The sequence below is a fragment of the Pteropus vampyrus genome, unplaced genomic scaffold (genome assembly GCF_000151845.1).
Source record: "Pteropus vampyrus isolate Shadow unplaced genomic scaffold, Pvam_2.0 Scaffold35, whole genome shotgun sequence".
In the NCBI taxonomy this organism is placed as follows: domain Eukaryota; kingdom Metazoa; phylum Chordata; class Mammalia; order Chiroptera; family Pteropodidae; genus Pteropus; species Pteropus vampyrus.
In genome coordinates, this window is record NW_011888816.1 from 1508121 (window position 1) to 1523446 (window position 15326).

A 15326-nucleotide genomic window follows, 5' to 3' on the forward strand; every position below is an offset into this window, starting at 1 on the left:
TGCTCCTGACCCTTGGTGTAGTTCTTTGCCTGACCCCCGTGCCCTGGAACTGGGCTGGGGTTTCTTCCTGGAGCTGGGTGACGGCATGCTCTGGTGTGAGTGTTCTTGCCATCTCAGTTATGGTCATGTCTTCCTCGTACGCTCTGGCAGCACTTGCTGAGTCCCTGAGATGTTGAACAGGTGTTGTTTTATAATGAATGTGAGAGAGAATGGCTTTTGTTATACAGATAGTATCGTGTGAAGTTAGTGGTTTCTTTTAGTTTGTGTTACAGTGGTCGGGGGTGGAAGCTGCCATGGTTTCAGGGGAGATGACCGTCAGCCTTGCCTTGGTGCACAGAGTAATGGGGCCGCTTTGCTATAGGTCTAAAATTCTCCTGTCCATATAATTTTCATATATAGTTTGAGGTAGTGGTCCAGCTTCATTCTTTAGTTTTTGACATCCAGTTTTTCCAGCACCATTTGCTGAAAGGTGTATTCTTTCCCCTTTAAATGCTCTTGGGAACATCATCAAAACTCACTTGACTATAGATGTAGGGAATTATTTTTGGACCTTTATTTTGTTGATCTATATATCTATTCTTATGCCAGGACCACACTGTTTGGATGACTGTGCTTTGTAAAATTGGGAAGTGGGAATTATCCACCTTACTCTATTTCAAGATCCATTTGTCTCTGCTGGAACTCTTGAGTTCTGTATTGAGTTTTAATATCAACATGTCAGTTTGTACCTGGAAGTCAGCTGGATTCTGATAGTGATTGTATTGAATCTGAAGATCAGTTTAAAGAATATCTATTGGATGTGGGCTTCAAGAAAGGAAATAGGAAATTAGAGGTTTGCCTAATGTCTAATATCATTGAAAGAACATGGGAATATAGGAAAATAAGACGATAAGGACGTGCATTTTTGAAACTGAATTTATCTTCATGTGGACCAGCAGGTGAAATATCCAGTAGGCAACTAGCAGCTTGTGATAGGGGTGGAGAAGGCAACTAAGAACTGTGGGCGTAGCATCAGAGCAGTGCGAGTCAGTGAGATCTCTGACAGAGAACACTAGGACCTGCTGAGGCCTGAGTGCCTGGGGTGTCCAAAAGGAGGGCAAGGGAAGGAAGAGAAACCAGGGAATGAGAGGCTGGCGATCTGAGAGGAAACAGGTGAAGCTAGTGCTAGGGAAGCCGTGGGAGAGAGAGTGGGCCGAAGTACGACTTCCTTCAGGGGTTGGAGATGCCAGTTTTCACTTTAACTGGGGACCTTCTACGCTGTCCTCCATGGAAAAGTCACAGCATGCTTAAGATAATGCCTGTGTGGTGTGCAAGAGGGGCGAGAGCCAGTGTGTGTGGAGCTGCCTGGGTTCTCATGAATCCAACCCCTGGGATACAGACCTCACTGGAGCCAAGGGCTGGGCTCGTCCCACTCATAGCTTTCTCTCCTACCCCAGCTCGACGTGCTTCCCCGGTGCCTGCCCTTCGCCAGGCAGGGATCTCAAGAAACCAAGTGGCGGCAACGGTGCTTCAGGCGGTCAGGCCCCAGGTGAGTTTGTTTTTTTCTGTCTTTGCCAAGATCCGAGTCCATGGCCCAGGAATAGCTAGAGCGCATCTGCCGGCCTCTGGCCCGTTCTGAGACTGTCCCTGTGGCTTTCTCGCCTGAGTGTTTTCCTGGGGCTGGTCCCACCTGCTGAGTTCATGGACTCTCTTGCCCCAGACTCATCCTTTTAAATGTATCATCCCAGCCTCTCCCTCCCCAGCCTTTTTCCCGTTAGGGCCCTTACCCTGTGCTCTCTGATGACGCTGCCCTTCCAGGCAGGGAATGTCACTGAGCAACAGGAGCTTGTCATTCCAGGGGTCTGCAGCATATGAGTTCCTGTCTGTGGACTACTCCGAGAGGAAGTGGAAAGGTCCGGCACTGAGTCAGAGAGCCCAGCGTCGGAACATCATGCCGGAGACGCACCGCAGCGTGGCCTCGTGGGGTAATGGTTCCGTGCCCCAGTCCCTTAGCTCTGCCTCCTTCACAGTTTCTTTGCTATATTCCTTTTTTTTCATAACTTTTCATCACGAAAAATTGCAAATGTAGACAAAGGGGAGAGAACAGTATAATGAACCTGTCTTGCCCATCACCCAGCTTTAACAGTTATCAGGCTTCTCTCTACTTCATCGTGGATTGAGCTAGGCTGGCTATTAGTTAGAGTCTGTAGTTGTGAGGAACAGAAAGCCGCTCAAGGTATTTTGAGGGCTGAGCTGTGACTCACAGTAAGGCTACAGCACTGGGAACCCCGTATAAACCGAGCAGCTACACCAGACTTCAAGAAGCAAGGCCTCCCTGAAACCGCGGGGCCTGGGAGCCTTGGCAACAAAAGTAAATGAATTTTTCCGCCCTGTTTTACTGGGAATGTAACACAGCTGCTCGCCGCATATCTGTTTTCTCCTCCCACTGCTGCCTGTTCTCTTCATTCTGAATCTCATTTCCCTCATAACTCCTTAATTGGACTTTCTGTTCACTTGCACCTTCTGCTTGCTGTGGCTCCTGATGGTTTGGCTTCTCTCCATGCATTATTTCTGCTCGAGCTCTGACCGTAGGATAATTTCCTTCGTTTTGCCCTACTTCCAGTTCAGAGTGTACTCAGAGAGGGGCTGCAAGGGTGCTTCAGCCTTTAAATATCATCTCTGTTTGGGCAGAACTTGGGCCCGGGCCACAGCAGAGGCCGATGACTAATCTACAGAAAAGCTAAACGTGGGCGTAGTGCCTGGCCCTGGTCCAGTCACCTGTGGTCCACGTTGGGATGAGCTGGGTTACTTGGCACAAAGCATGGTTTGCCTCAGCTTCCCTCTGAGCAAAAGCTGGGGCCTGACAGTATCCTGGAAAGGGACGTTTCTGGGGCAGATTCTTGGTGGACAAGTCCAGGACAGTAGCCAACCTGGAGAGGGTGGGCGTAGGAGTCATTACATATCAGTCAATGAACCAGATGTCTTTAATTTTCTATATGCTAAAATGGTATGAAGGCTTGTGGCTTTGTTTATGATGAAAGGAACCAAAATTTGTGTATTTAGCTATGACTGTGATTGCTTTACCTTCTCCCAGCTTTTGTATTAAGAAATTTAGGAATTGAAAAGCAAGTATTCAGCTGTTCAGTCTCATATTATTCCAGCTCGTCAAGCTATCAAAGACATATTTTGATTTATATTTCAAATGTTTGATATCCTTCTGATTTTTGCCTAGGAATGTAGTACTGGTTCCTGCCAATGCAGTGCTCCAGGCACTGGAGTATCCACACTTTTAAAGCTCTGCTCTCCACCTCAATACTTTACCCCAGTATTTCTGAACCTATAAGTTTTCAAACTGTTGGCCTTCTCCAGTTGTGCCAGAATCACTTATTGTCATTCGGGATTTTTTGGGTCCTTTTTGCCCATACTGTTTGTCATATTTGTTTTGAGGTACTCACCATCACTCTCCCCAACATCTTTATTAAGAATCATGGAACCATACAGTGTCATAGTTGTAAAGGACCTTAGAGTTCATCATTTTACTAAGGAGACAGAACATCCAAGTGACTTCTGTAATTCATACCATTCTTTACAATCTGGTCTGTTGGTTGGTTCACAACCTCGGGAACTTCCTGGGTGAAATCTGGAGTTGGGCTCTATACACAGAGATCAAGGAGAGACTGAAGAAAGAGGCAGACCAACCCACATGGTAGGTGGCAGATATAATAAGCGAGTGTACTTAACATATGAACCTTGACTTGGGCGAGTAGATCTCCTGCTCACCAGGATCTTAAAGGTTTATGTAGAGGCCTTAACGAGGCTCAGACATGTATACTGTCCAGATGTTTCAACATAGCATTACTATCTTAAAGGTATGTCCTTGGGTACTTCTAGCATGGTGAAGCCAAACAAATGACCATTCCAGTGAAAGGGGAGAGGGTAAGGAGCCTCGGATTGCATGAGTCAACTGGCAGTCATGTCCTCTCAAAGACTTCAAACACTTGCCTTCTACTTACCCTTCTCATTTGGCTGTACTAGATCAGCATCTCTTTTTGTCCACCCTCTTCCACTGACCATCTTACCCCTCTTCAGCTTTCCGTCCATGAAGAAAAATTTGAGCTATTTCTCATTCTCTCTCCGATTCTCAATGGATACCTTATTCCTTACCCATAATGTGAAGATTTTTCTGGCACATAGAATCCTGATGATTCTGTTTCCAAAATAGGATAAGAAATGAGTAAAAGCTGTTTTCTTCTTTCTCTCGGCAGCAGGGGACATTAGGATGGAGAATTCAGAGTTGCCTCTGAAGCAGGAAATTTCTAAAGGATCAGAATCATCTGATGGGACATCAGGAGGCCTCTACGGGGTGGTTCCAGGGGGCCAAGAGGCTGGAGATGCCTGTGAAGTTGCTTTGGAGAAACTAGAAATGCAACCCTCAGGTGAAGAAGGGAACCAACTAGAAAATGATTTCTTGGAAATAACACATGAGGATAAAAACAAATCCACGAAAGGTGGATGTGATTATAAGGAACTTGGGGAACTTCCAAATCTATCCGCCAGTCCTGCAGAGCATCAAGGAGTTCTGAAGGCACAGAAATTCTATCAGTGTGATGAGTGTGGCAAAGCTTTTAATTGGAGTTCACACCTCATTGGCCATCAGAGAATCCACACTGGAGAGAAACCCTATGAGTGTAATGAGTGTGGTAAGACCTTCAGGCAGACCTCTCAGCTCATAGTTCATCTCAGAATCCACACGGGGGAAAAGCCCTATGAATGCAGCAAGTGTGGGAAGACCTACCGGCACAGCTCCCACCTCATTCAACACCAGAGACTTCATAATGGGGAGAAACCCTATAAATGCAGTGAATGTGGAAAAGCTTTCAATGAGAGTTCTAAACTCTATGACCACCAGAGGACTCACACTGGGGAGAAGCCTTATGAATGCAATGAATGTGGAGCAGCCTTTACTCGGAATAAAAATCTTGTCCGACATCAGGTACTTCACACTGGTAAGAAACCCTACAAGTGTAATGAGTGTGGGAAAGCTTTCTGTTCTAATAGAAATCTTATTGACCATCAGAGAATCCACACTGGGGAGAAGCCTTATGAATGTATTGAATGTGGCAAGGCCTTCAGTCGGAATAAAAGTCTTATTCGACATCAGCGCCTTCATACTGGGGAAAAACCATACAAATGTAGGGAGTGTGGAAAAGCCTTTAACCAGAACTCTCAGCTTGCGGACCATGAACGAATTCATACTGGAGAAAAACCTTTTGAATGTAATGAATGTGGGAAAGCATTTGGTTTAAGTAAAAGTCTTATTCGACATCAGAGACTTCACACAGGTGAAAAGCCCTATAAATGCAACGAATGCGGAAAATCCTTTAATCAAAACTCGTACCTCGTTATACACCAGAGAATTCACACTGGTGAGAAACCTTATGAATGTAATGAGTGTGGGAAGGTCTTCAGTCATAATTCTAGCCTTATGGTACATCAGAGAACCCATACTGGAGAGAAACCCTATAAATGTAACGACTGTGGGAAAGCCTTTAGTGACAGCTCACAGCTCACTGTACACCAGAGAGTTCACACTGGTGAGAAACCGTATGAATGTATCGAGTGTGGGAAAGCCTTCAGTCAGCGTTCCACTTTTAATCACCACCAGCGAACTCACACTGGAGAGAAGCACTCAGGTCTGGCTCGGTCAATTTCATAAGGGTGATTGTCTACAACAGAGAGCAAGGAACTTTGAATTAAGCTTTCTTTATAAGAAGGGTGTATACCCTGACCTTCTTTTGGAACTACCACTCATAGTCGGCCATTGCATAGCTGCTGTCTGCTGGGTCATGATGATGAGACAGTGGAAGTATCACAGTAATCCTTCCCCAGTATTGGGGAGTAAGGACTACGCATGCCATGTGTGTGTAGAGATTCTCTCTTTTTTTTCTGTTTTAAAATCTTTTCTATTTCTTAATTATGCATCCTCTAATCAGATTGTATGCCTTTCAAGGACAGAGGTCATTTCTATTCCACCTTCATTTGACATTTACATGAAGTCATTCTCCAAGACTGATTCTCTTTTCTTTCTCTTGGGAGTTGCCCTTTTGAAACTTCTACTCTAAACTAGACCCTCATCACTTGTGTTTCCTATATAGAAAACTCTTTTTTCTGTTTATAATTCTCTGTTTCTCAGAACTGTTAAGATCCAGCTCATCTACGAAAGACCTTTTTCTTCAAATGCTGCTTCTTCCTAAACTTCTGTTGATTTGACCTCAGTGCTTTGAATTAGCCTACACTACAGTTTGCAATTATTATTAAATTGCCTTGTCAGTTATTCTCAACTTAATGAATATGTGTGTACTTTCATAACAACTTGGATGTTTTTTGAGATTGGGTATGGTATCTATTTCTTTTAGCACATAGATAATAATATTTGTATATTCTAGTTAAATAAATTTTTAAAAACTCAGCTCTACAGTTGAACTATTCTTAAACTGGGGATGAACTCCTCTCCCACCACTGAACCAAATTTTTAAAGATGGATGTCAAAGGATATGACATACAAAAGCTCATTCATATTTTTTTCTTGTACTCCTGGGAGTTTTACTACTGTTATCTCAGCCTTAAAGAGCTAAATGATTTGCGTTTGTGAGTGTGCATGGATGTGCGTGCATGTGCATGCACGCGTGTGTGTATATCTAGGTACTGGAGTCAGCAGTCATGTCCCACCTTTATGTACTTTTCCCTGCACACTGACTTCATTTCTGAACTAACTGGCTCCGTCCTGCTGCCTAAATAAGAACTGCCTCAATATTTACTGTACAGAAGACTTACCTTTTGTGGCTGTGGCAATGATTGAAAATCCCAGTTAGAAGCATTCTTAGTAGCTTGGATTCACAGTGATCCGGTTTGTTGCAAGGTAATAGAGTCAAACTAATTTGATTTCCTTATCAACTAGTTCTGTTTACCCACAACTGCCACCTAATTTCAAGGGGAGAAGTATGCCCTTAATTATCATAATTATCTTCTGGACCATCTTTCATTCATCAAGGGCATAAAAAACAGGAAATCTTTTCAGAGAATTTCCTCTCCTACAGTCATCTATTAGGCATAAGCCTGACCAACTTTTTTCTTCCTTGCAGTAGGACCCCAGTGCTGAGGGACCTTTGCTTCTGGTGTCCACCCCCTTCCTCCTAGCTGGACAATAGGATCAATAGTGTGACAAAGGAGAAGAGAGAGGGATAATGTCAGGTATGTAACCTGGAGGGGAGAGATTTTTGTGAGCTACGATTTATATCTCAGAGATAATGGAGAAGGAAGGAAAGAGAGTTGGGGCTCAAGGAAATAAGAATTAGATGTGATTCTCGGGGAGGCATTTTAGACAAGATTAGAATGTTTATTGGGGGCCTAAAACGTGAAACTAGCTTTATTTGGCATGTTAAATTACATGGGATGCATTTTCATAAATTGATAAACCTTAAGTTATATGTGTATGGGTAAGTGTTGCTAATGTAGGTAATCTTAAAATTGAAGTTCATAGAAATTTGTCAATATTTTCATTGTCCAGTTTAATTATTGTATGGCAAGAAAAGAACTAAATAGCTTATGAGATGAACTCTATCAGATAACCATTTTAAAAAGTCTTTTAGTCATTTACAGTTACTGTTTTACTCAGATGTTTTTGCAAAAGTGCTTCATCTTCAGAGATTTATGAAAAGGACACAATAAGTACTCTAGAATACAGGTTTCTCATAACTTTTAGATCACTAACTAAGCTGGGTATGAATTTCCAGAACTCTATTGGAAAAGCTGGATTCAAGCAGAACAAGAAAAAATAACGTGAGATTAAATGGATCAGTAAAGATGATTATAATTTTTATGACTTTTTGTTTGAAACATGCTAGTTCTTTAACGTTTTATTTTCCAAATTTAAGGAAATCTTTTTTTCTCTTATGCTATATACACCTTATAGCAATTTAGTAAATTACACCTTTGTAAACAATTAAAATATTATGTTTTTCTCCTTATTTGATCTCTCCAGAATTGTGAAACTCTTAAGTATTTTTATTTTTATGGACTACAGTTGCTTGCATAAATTCAATAAAAATCTGTTCTTCATGTAACAACAGAAATGGAAACATTATATTACCTTGGTTATGTTACCAAGGCTTTGGAATGTCATATTTAAAAACGAGGTGCATAAAATCAGATATCACCAGACAGTTTTAAAATACTAAGGTTGATTTTATGGAGCCAGTAAAGCCCCTGATATCTTGTTTACCAGGTTCCAGACTTCCTGGCAGCCCCAGGAACATCAAGATATTTTGGAACTTCAAGAAATGAAGAATTCACTCAAATATATAGGTATTTCAGGCAACATCTGGCAAGTCCTTGCTTTGGCTTCCTAGCCTCAAGAGGCTTTTAAAAATCCAGTATAAGATTCTTTATGATAAGTTTCAGCAAAGCAGACTTTTAAGAAGCTTATGTGGTCAATCACTATTCTTGTTGCACTTAGGTAAGGTAACAAGCCATGTTTAATACAAGTAGACTGACTTTGCTAACAAATTAGTCTTCCTGTGATTATCTTTGCTAAACATGGGGGTAATTGTAAAGAGAAAAGTTATGTTTTAGTAAAAGTACTATAACATACCCTTGTGAATATCAGATTCTAGTCCTATTCATGGTCTTTGAGGTTTTCTTATCTACTTGTAAACTGGACTGGCTCCTGAATTCTTCTGGGTTTCCTAAATATCTGGCTACAACTCTCCAAATTAATCTTTCCAATTTTCTCCCATTCTTCTGACTTGGAATCTAAAAAGAAAGACTGCCTTTGAACCTCATTGGAAGGACCATACCAGATCTTCCTTATGACTCAGGCCAAACTTCGGGGCCTTGAACCTGGGGGCCACATCTCCCAGTTAAAAAGAGCTTCTGCAGGCTCTGACCTGCACACCGCCAAAGAGCTAAAATTAAAATTGGATAGGGAGATTCCTGCCCAGAAGCAGAGGACATCATGAGGGACACGACTCTCCCAAGGTGACTGATCGAGATCTTCATCTCCAGTATGAAACCTTTTATTCCTTTTGCCTTTTTACTACTTGCTTTTTCTCGCTTTTAAGCATGGGGGAAACAATGCTCTTTAACCTTGGCGACTGTTGCTGAATCTAATACCAAGGCCATAGATACACAACAAAAATCCCTAGACTTTTTTGCTGAGGTGGTTTTAGAAAATATAATTGCTTTAAAGTACTTATTGGCTGAACAAGTAGGAGTCTGTGCCATAGCAAATACCTCCCGCTGTACCTGGATCAAACCCTCTGGTACTATAGTAAATACAAAAAATGAACAAGCCACTTGGCGAAAATGAGTTGATACCTATTCAGGTACATTCTTTTCATTTATTAGATATGAACTAGTTTGTTTCATGGGGACCCAGGCTAAGGAGCATATTTCAATCTCTTGGTATTATCTTTCTCTGCTATCCCTGTGGTCTCCCTGGTTCACTGTGTTCCCTCAAGGGTCTTAAATACAAGTCTACAGACATCAGCAGTACATCAAATGTACTCTTACTGTGCTTGGAGAAAGAAACAAAATGAAAAATGAACAGCCGAAACAATTCCACAAATCTGATATCAAAACCTACACGTTTCATAATGTGGCAAGAATAGCTTGAACCTAATGGTGACTAAGTGATGCTAACACCAAATTTTGGTCATGAAAGCTAAACCAAAGTCAATCTCTGTAAATGCCTTGAGGTTAAGTAAAACAGCCAATCACAAACAGCCAACTGGGCTTCCCAAATAATGCTTAATCTATAATCAATTTCATTGCTTTGCTTCCTCATCTTTTCTATAAAAACCTTGCCCCTAGTTCTTGTTGATGGATCACTCCTAACCAGTTCTAGTTTGACACTGCCTAATTTGAATTGATGTTTGCCCAAATAAACTCTAAAAAACTAATGTTTCTTAATTGATCTTTTTCTCTCAACTTATCCATATTCAGCTTTATTCTGACTTAACCATCTATCGAGTGCATGTCGAAAGAGGAGAAAAAAATAGGGGAGCCCATCAAAAAAAGTTCCTTGGCAAGTGAGAGTGCATGACGTTAGGAACCCTGTTTAGAGAAAGAAATGTCCAGGTCATGGATGCCATTTTTGTTGATTGGAACACTGAAGGTTGGCAGATTCAGGATGAAGCGTTTCTGGAGCTCATCTAGATGTTTCCTAAGAAGCTCTGAAGAAGAATTTTGAGGAATTCAAAATTCTGCCTCTGTAAATATGCTTGTTGCAAGAGCTCATTGCATTCTGTCCTACTTGTCTAAGCAACAAATGTAACTGTACCCCTTAGCAGCTCTCACTATAACACTTTGTAACCATCGGTACTCCCGCCCTTCTACCAATGTTACTATTTGCAGCCATAGCAACTCCCGCCGTTTGTAACGGTCTGAGTTCAAACTAACCAATCAGCTTGTGTAAAATTCTGGTATATAAGGAATGTTGCAACTGAGCTTGGGGCCCAGATCTTTAGAGCCCTAGCTCCTCTGGGACCGCACGTAATAAACCTGATTTCTCCTCTCCAAGTTACTATTTGGTTTTCCGCTGGTCTGATCTTGGAGCTTTTCTGTAACACCTCCACTGCCTTCTCATGTGAGATAGTTGGTGTGTAGTATTGATCCAGGATACTGAGCATCAGGAAGTTATCATAGCCATGGGCTGCAAGAGGGGGCCTTGGCTAAGGCTGCCAGATAGTCCATGTAGTAGAGCGCTGGACCCTCATGCTCATTGTAGCCAGCCAGGAAGAGGTTGACATGATATGGGGTCCAACTCCGAAGATAGTCAGCCAGATTTTGGCATGTGAAATTAGCTGCTGCTGTAAGAGACAATCCATATCCATTTCTCATCTTATAAAGTTGCACATTTTTCTGAATATATTCTGCAAACTGTACAGTGTTTCCAGCCTCTCCAACACATAGGAGTAAGATTTTTTCACTCGTTTTAAACATCATGTCATGATTGTCCTTCATCTGGACAATATTGATAGCAGCCACCCGGTCAGAGGCGACAAGGACATAGTTGTGGCCCTGGATGCTGATGAGATACTCCTTGCTGGTGGGAGGATGGGGACTGTAGTTCCGACAGAGTGAGGGATTCGCTGGCTTCTCTGCTGCACCAATGAGACAGCACCACGGACCTGCTTTAATTGATCTTTTAACAGTACATAATATTGGTGATATTAAAGGGACATGGAAGCCATCATGCACTATTAGGAAATACACAAAGTATTTCAGTGAGAAATCTGGTGGTGTTGTAGAAAAGCTCCAAAATCAGACCAGCGAAAAATCAAGCAGTAACTCGGAGAGAAGGAGAACTCACATTTATTACATGTGGTCCCAGAGGAGATAGCGCTCTGAAGATCTGGGCCAAGAGCACAGTTGCAACATTCCTTATATACCAGAATTTTACACAAGCTGATTGGTTAATTTGAACTCAGACCATTACAAACGGCAGGAGTTGCTATGGTTGCAAGTAGTAACATTGGTAGAAGGGCTCGAGTAATGGGTTACCGATGGTTACAAATTGTTACTGGAAGCGGGAGCTGCTAAGGTACAAAGTGCTACAAGAGGCAGGAGCTACTAGGGGTACAAGCAGTTACATTTGTTACTTAGGTTGAGCAAAGTGCAGGTGAGCACGGCAAGTGAGCTCTTGCATGCAGCAAGTATATTTACAGAAGCAGAACAAATGGCTGATTAGTTTTTAATGACAATTCCTCAAATTTCCTTTTCAGTGTTACTTGGAGAATAATGTGAACACAATTTGGACATGTAAAGATAAAAATCAGAATTGGTGCTTTCAGTTCAGGATCTCTCAAGTCAGCAAGGGCCATAAGATCTATAAAAACATGACTGGTGTAGGATAAATGTATGAAGTGTCATACCTTCTCACGTTGGACTCCATAGTCAGCAAGTAAATGATCTTGCTGCTTTTTCTGAAATCACTGTCAACAGACTGGAGGCTCACACCAAGAGGGCTGAAACTGCGCATCAGGGAAATGCCTTGGCTGGCTTTCATGCACAGGCAGCAGCAACGGAAGCTATAAGGGTAGTGAGAAATGTGAATGAAGTCCATTTCGCTTTTGAAAAATGACCCCTTGTGACAGACTTTGCCGTTTGCCATTTTGAGGTTCTTGCAACATGGCAACAGTGCTCCTGAATCAGAGAAGTCACGATGGGCAAACAATGGTTGTAAATTCAGTGCTGTGTGAGACCCGAGGTGGTCACTGGGCTCTCCCCAGCTTCCTGGCAAATCCCATCTTCTGGTTCTTGCATTCATTCACCCACCATGGTGCAGCTCAAATTGTAAATAAATATTGGTAGGGAGACTTCTATAAAATTGTGAAAACTGTTTATCACCAATCTCTGATGTTTCAGGTTCATAATCCTGGAAAAACTTTTTGTTTCCAGAGACCTCAAAACTCTTCCCTCTGGACCATTTGAGTATCTGCAACTGGACTTCAATCAGTTGCCATATAGTATAGGTTAGGAATAAGTTCTTGCTTTTCTGTGTATGTTTCCTGAATTGGATGAAGCCTTCCCTTGCTCCAAGGCTGACACCCTCACAATGGCAAAGAAACTTGGAAAATGTGTTTCTTACTTGGGGTATACCCTCCACAATATCTAGCGACAGAAACCCCCTCTTCCCTGGGAAATTCATGAGTTAAGTAAAACCTCGCAAACTTCTTGGAATTTTCACGGTCCCTTATCACCCTTAATCATCAGGCAAGGTTGAAATGACTAATGGAATTAGCAACAAACTCAAAATCTCTAAACTCACTGAAACTGCTTGACTTCTTGACCTAAGGATTTCCCTCTGGCTTTGCTGATTGTTAAAGAATAAAATTCAAATTTTAAAATATGAAATTCACTCATTCATAATTTGAGCAACATCCAGTCTAGCAGACAAAAAGGCGTTCTGAAATGCATTACAAAACAAGAGGTTTTACAGGCAAAAGGGAGCAGAAACCAGGAAGTTACGATTGGCAAAAGGTGGATTGTTTATTGCAAGGTTACTTTCCTTATAGGGATGGATGGCAGGTGTGTATCAGGCAGATTATATAACTAATGCTGACCAGAAGATTCCTGATTAAAATTTCATTTCTGAGTCAAAACTGTAAGTTAAGTGTCAGTTTGATAATATGGGGCTTAGCGTAAGCAACTCTCGTTCAGGCCTGTTGTCTTTCACAAGGCAAAAATTTCCTGATTAGCATTAGTTAGGTAATCTGCCTGAATAATCCCTGTCATCCCCTATAAGAATTTAAAAATTTACTCAGTTGAATTTTATTTAACAGGAGAAAACAGCGGGAGGTGTGGGAAGGTAAAGTGGGTGCCCGGGGCTGAGAATGAGAAAGTACCCCCAATTGTGGTGGTGATGGGGTAAGAAGTCCTCCTGGAAACTAGCCTCCCTTAGGATCTGGTTCCCCTTATTGAAGGGGGCCCAGGAAGTAACCAGTGACCGCTTAACACCCCCTCCTTGCTATAACCTGTCAGCTTGTTAAGGCGCGAACGATTTTAAGACCCATGGAGCCAATTGAGATTAATTATGAGCCTTTATTAGCCGGCCGGCGACTGACTCTCTACCACGCAGGGTTAGAGGAGATCAGCCCCGAGCTTCCAGAGGAGGCAGCTTATAAAGCCTCCAACTACATCCTTGAATAAGCAGATTACAAGAAGCAGAAGTTAGCCGTTAACGTTTTGTACAAAGATGAATGTATCCGGGGGACTCTCAGATCAAACAGGGCCTAGTAGACAGTTTTATCATCCACACCTTGGAATGTTGTGCTTCTCCTGGGGCTGGCGCCTGGAGATATCACCTCCCTGTAACTGAGTTACTGCTCTCCCTGGGGGCTGGCGCCTGGAGATACCACCTCCCTGAAACTGGAGAATTTCCACTTTACGTTCCCCACTGGTTTTCGAAGGGAAATCAAATCATTGATTCTCCGACTTGGAGTGGTTGGTAGTTTGTTTTGAGGACCATGAGTTTTACTGCCCGGACCCGCTTTTTGACATAGGCAGTTATCCAATTAATTACACAGGGGCCAAATAGCAACCCCAGGAATACCAGCATTAGGGGGCCTGTGATGGAGGTAAGCAGTGTAGTTAACCAAGGGGATCTGTTGAACAGGTTCCATACCAAGACCCTGTCTGCTGACGTTGCTCTTCTCTGCCACGGAGTCTCTGTCTGACCAGGGCTAAACTATCTCTAATAATACCTGAATGATTAGCACAGAAACAGCAGATTTCATCCAGAGCCACACAGAGACCTCCCTGTTTCGGGAAGAGGAGATCCAGTCCTCTCCTATTCTGTAAGACTACCTCTGCTAGGGAGTTTCCAGAGGTCTCTAGGTGAGAAACCAATGTCTCTAAGTCTTGCAAGTCCTTGTCTACTTGTCGACTCAGGGTCCAGTAGTTAGAATCCCCCGTTACTAAGGCTGCCGCTCCAACAGCGGTTGATCCTAGGCCTACTAGTGCAGGTATTAGGAGAGGCGCCCTCTTTGTAATGTGATGGTCTAAGTACTGGAAATGTTCGCGGCCCCCTTCCCCAGAGTAGAAATACACTTGAGGGATAACGTGAACTAGTACACAGAAGCCATATGTCCCCTGGGACCAGTAGTTGGAGCTGGTACAGGGGGTTAGACCGGTATTACAGGCAAACCAGGTGCCTTGTGGGGCAACTAAGTAAAACGGTTTAGTGTCTATGGGAGTGATGCTGTCACAATTCTGAGCATAGGGTGAAGTGCTTAAGGGATAGCTAGTAGAGTGGATTCAAGTGCTCTGGCCTTGTAAGTCTCCCAGAGTGAGCTTGGGGGTCCTACCGCAAGGGCACAAAGCACTGCTGTTGCTTACTGAAATATTCCTAATCTGGTGAGTAGAATTTCCAAAAGCAGCAGTAGCTCCGAGCCCCACATAGTATGGTGGGGCCGGGTTCAAGCAAAACCAGTAATTACTGGTGATATTAGGGTTAGTCTGATTAACGAAACCAAAAACTGCGTCTAACATACTTAACACCGGGTTGGGGAGTTGTGGTGGCCTCGGGATGTTCTGAATAGTGGAGGTGGTGGGGGCAGCACTTTCCAAGGAGTTAAGGGGCAGAGGTAGTCCCTTTGCGGGTGTGGGTTGGGGTAGAGATGGCAGGGGCAAAGGGATCAAGGGGTTTAGTAGGTGATTGGGTCCTATCGGTAGAGGTCAGAAACGGCGGTTTACCTGCCGCTGTACAGGATGAGTATACTAGGATCAACTCCTGATACATATAACCGAAGGCCCCATGTTTTCCCTGTAGTCCAGGCCTGTGCATT

The 15326-nt window shown here is 42.9% G+C and overlaps 1 protein-coding gene and 1 pseudogene across 3 annotated transcripts; one reads left to right on the forward strand and one right to left on the reverse strand.

Moving 5' to 3' along the window:
• The first annotated feature begins 63 nt into the window (after positions 1 to 63).
• On the forward strand, positions 64 to 6792 carry LOC105290305 (zinc finger protein with KRAB and SCAN domains 7). Of its 3 annotated transcripts, none has more exons than XM_011357357.2 (3): positions 64 to 1528; positions 1838 to 1964; positions 4248 to 6792. In XM_011357357.2, exons 1-3 carry the CDS (start codon positions 1223 to 1225, stop codon positions 5693 to 5695), a joined length of 1881 nt encoding a protein of 626 aa, XP_011355659.2. In that variant the 5' UTR covers positions 64 to 1222; the 3' UTR covers positions 5696 to 6792. The 3 variants fall into 3 exon arrangements, with proteins under 3 accessions (XP_011355659.2, XP_011355661.2, XP_011355660.1); XM_011357359.2 differs by having other exon boundaries at positions 65 to 1528; positions 4245 to 6792; XM_011357358.2 differs by lacking the exons at positions 64 to 1528; positions 1838 to 1964 and adding an exon at positions 3583 to 3685 and having other exon boundaries at positions 4245 to 6792.
• Positions 6793 to 9564: 2772 nt separating this feature from the next.
• Positions 9565 to 12103, reverse strand: LOC105290386 (annotated as a pseudogene).
• Positions 12104 to 15326: the final 3223 nt, after the last annotated feature.

Bases quoted from the DNA above. Each gene is read 5' to 3' on its own strand.
- LOC105290305 (XM_011357359.2), top strand. From the start codon at position 1,223: ATGCCAGTTTTCACTTTAACTGGGGACCTTCTACGCTGTCCTCCATGG. The intron at 1,529-1,837 runs GTGAGTTTGTTT...TTGTCATTCCAG, and splicing joins TTCAGGCGGTCAGGCCCCAG to GGGTCTGCAGCATATGAGTT. The intron at 1,965-4,244 runs GTAATGGTTCCG...TTCTCTCGGCAG, and splicing joins CCGCAGCGTGGCCTCGTGGG to CAGGGGACATTAGGATGGAG.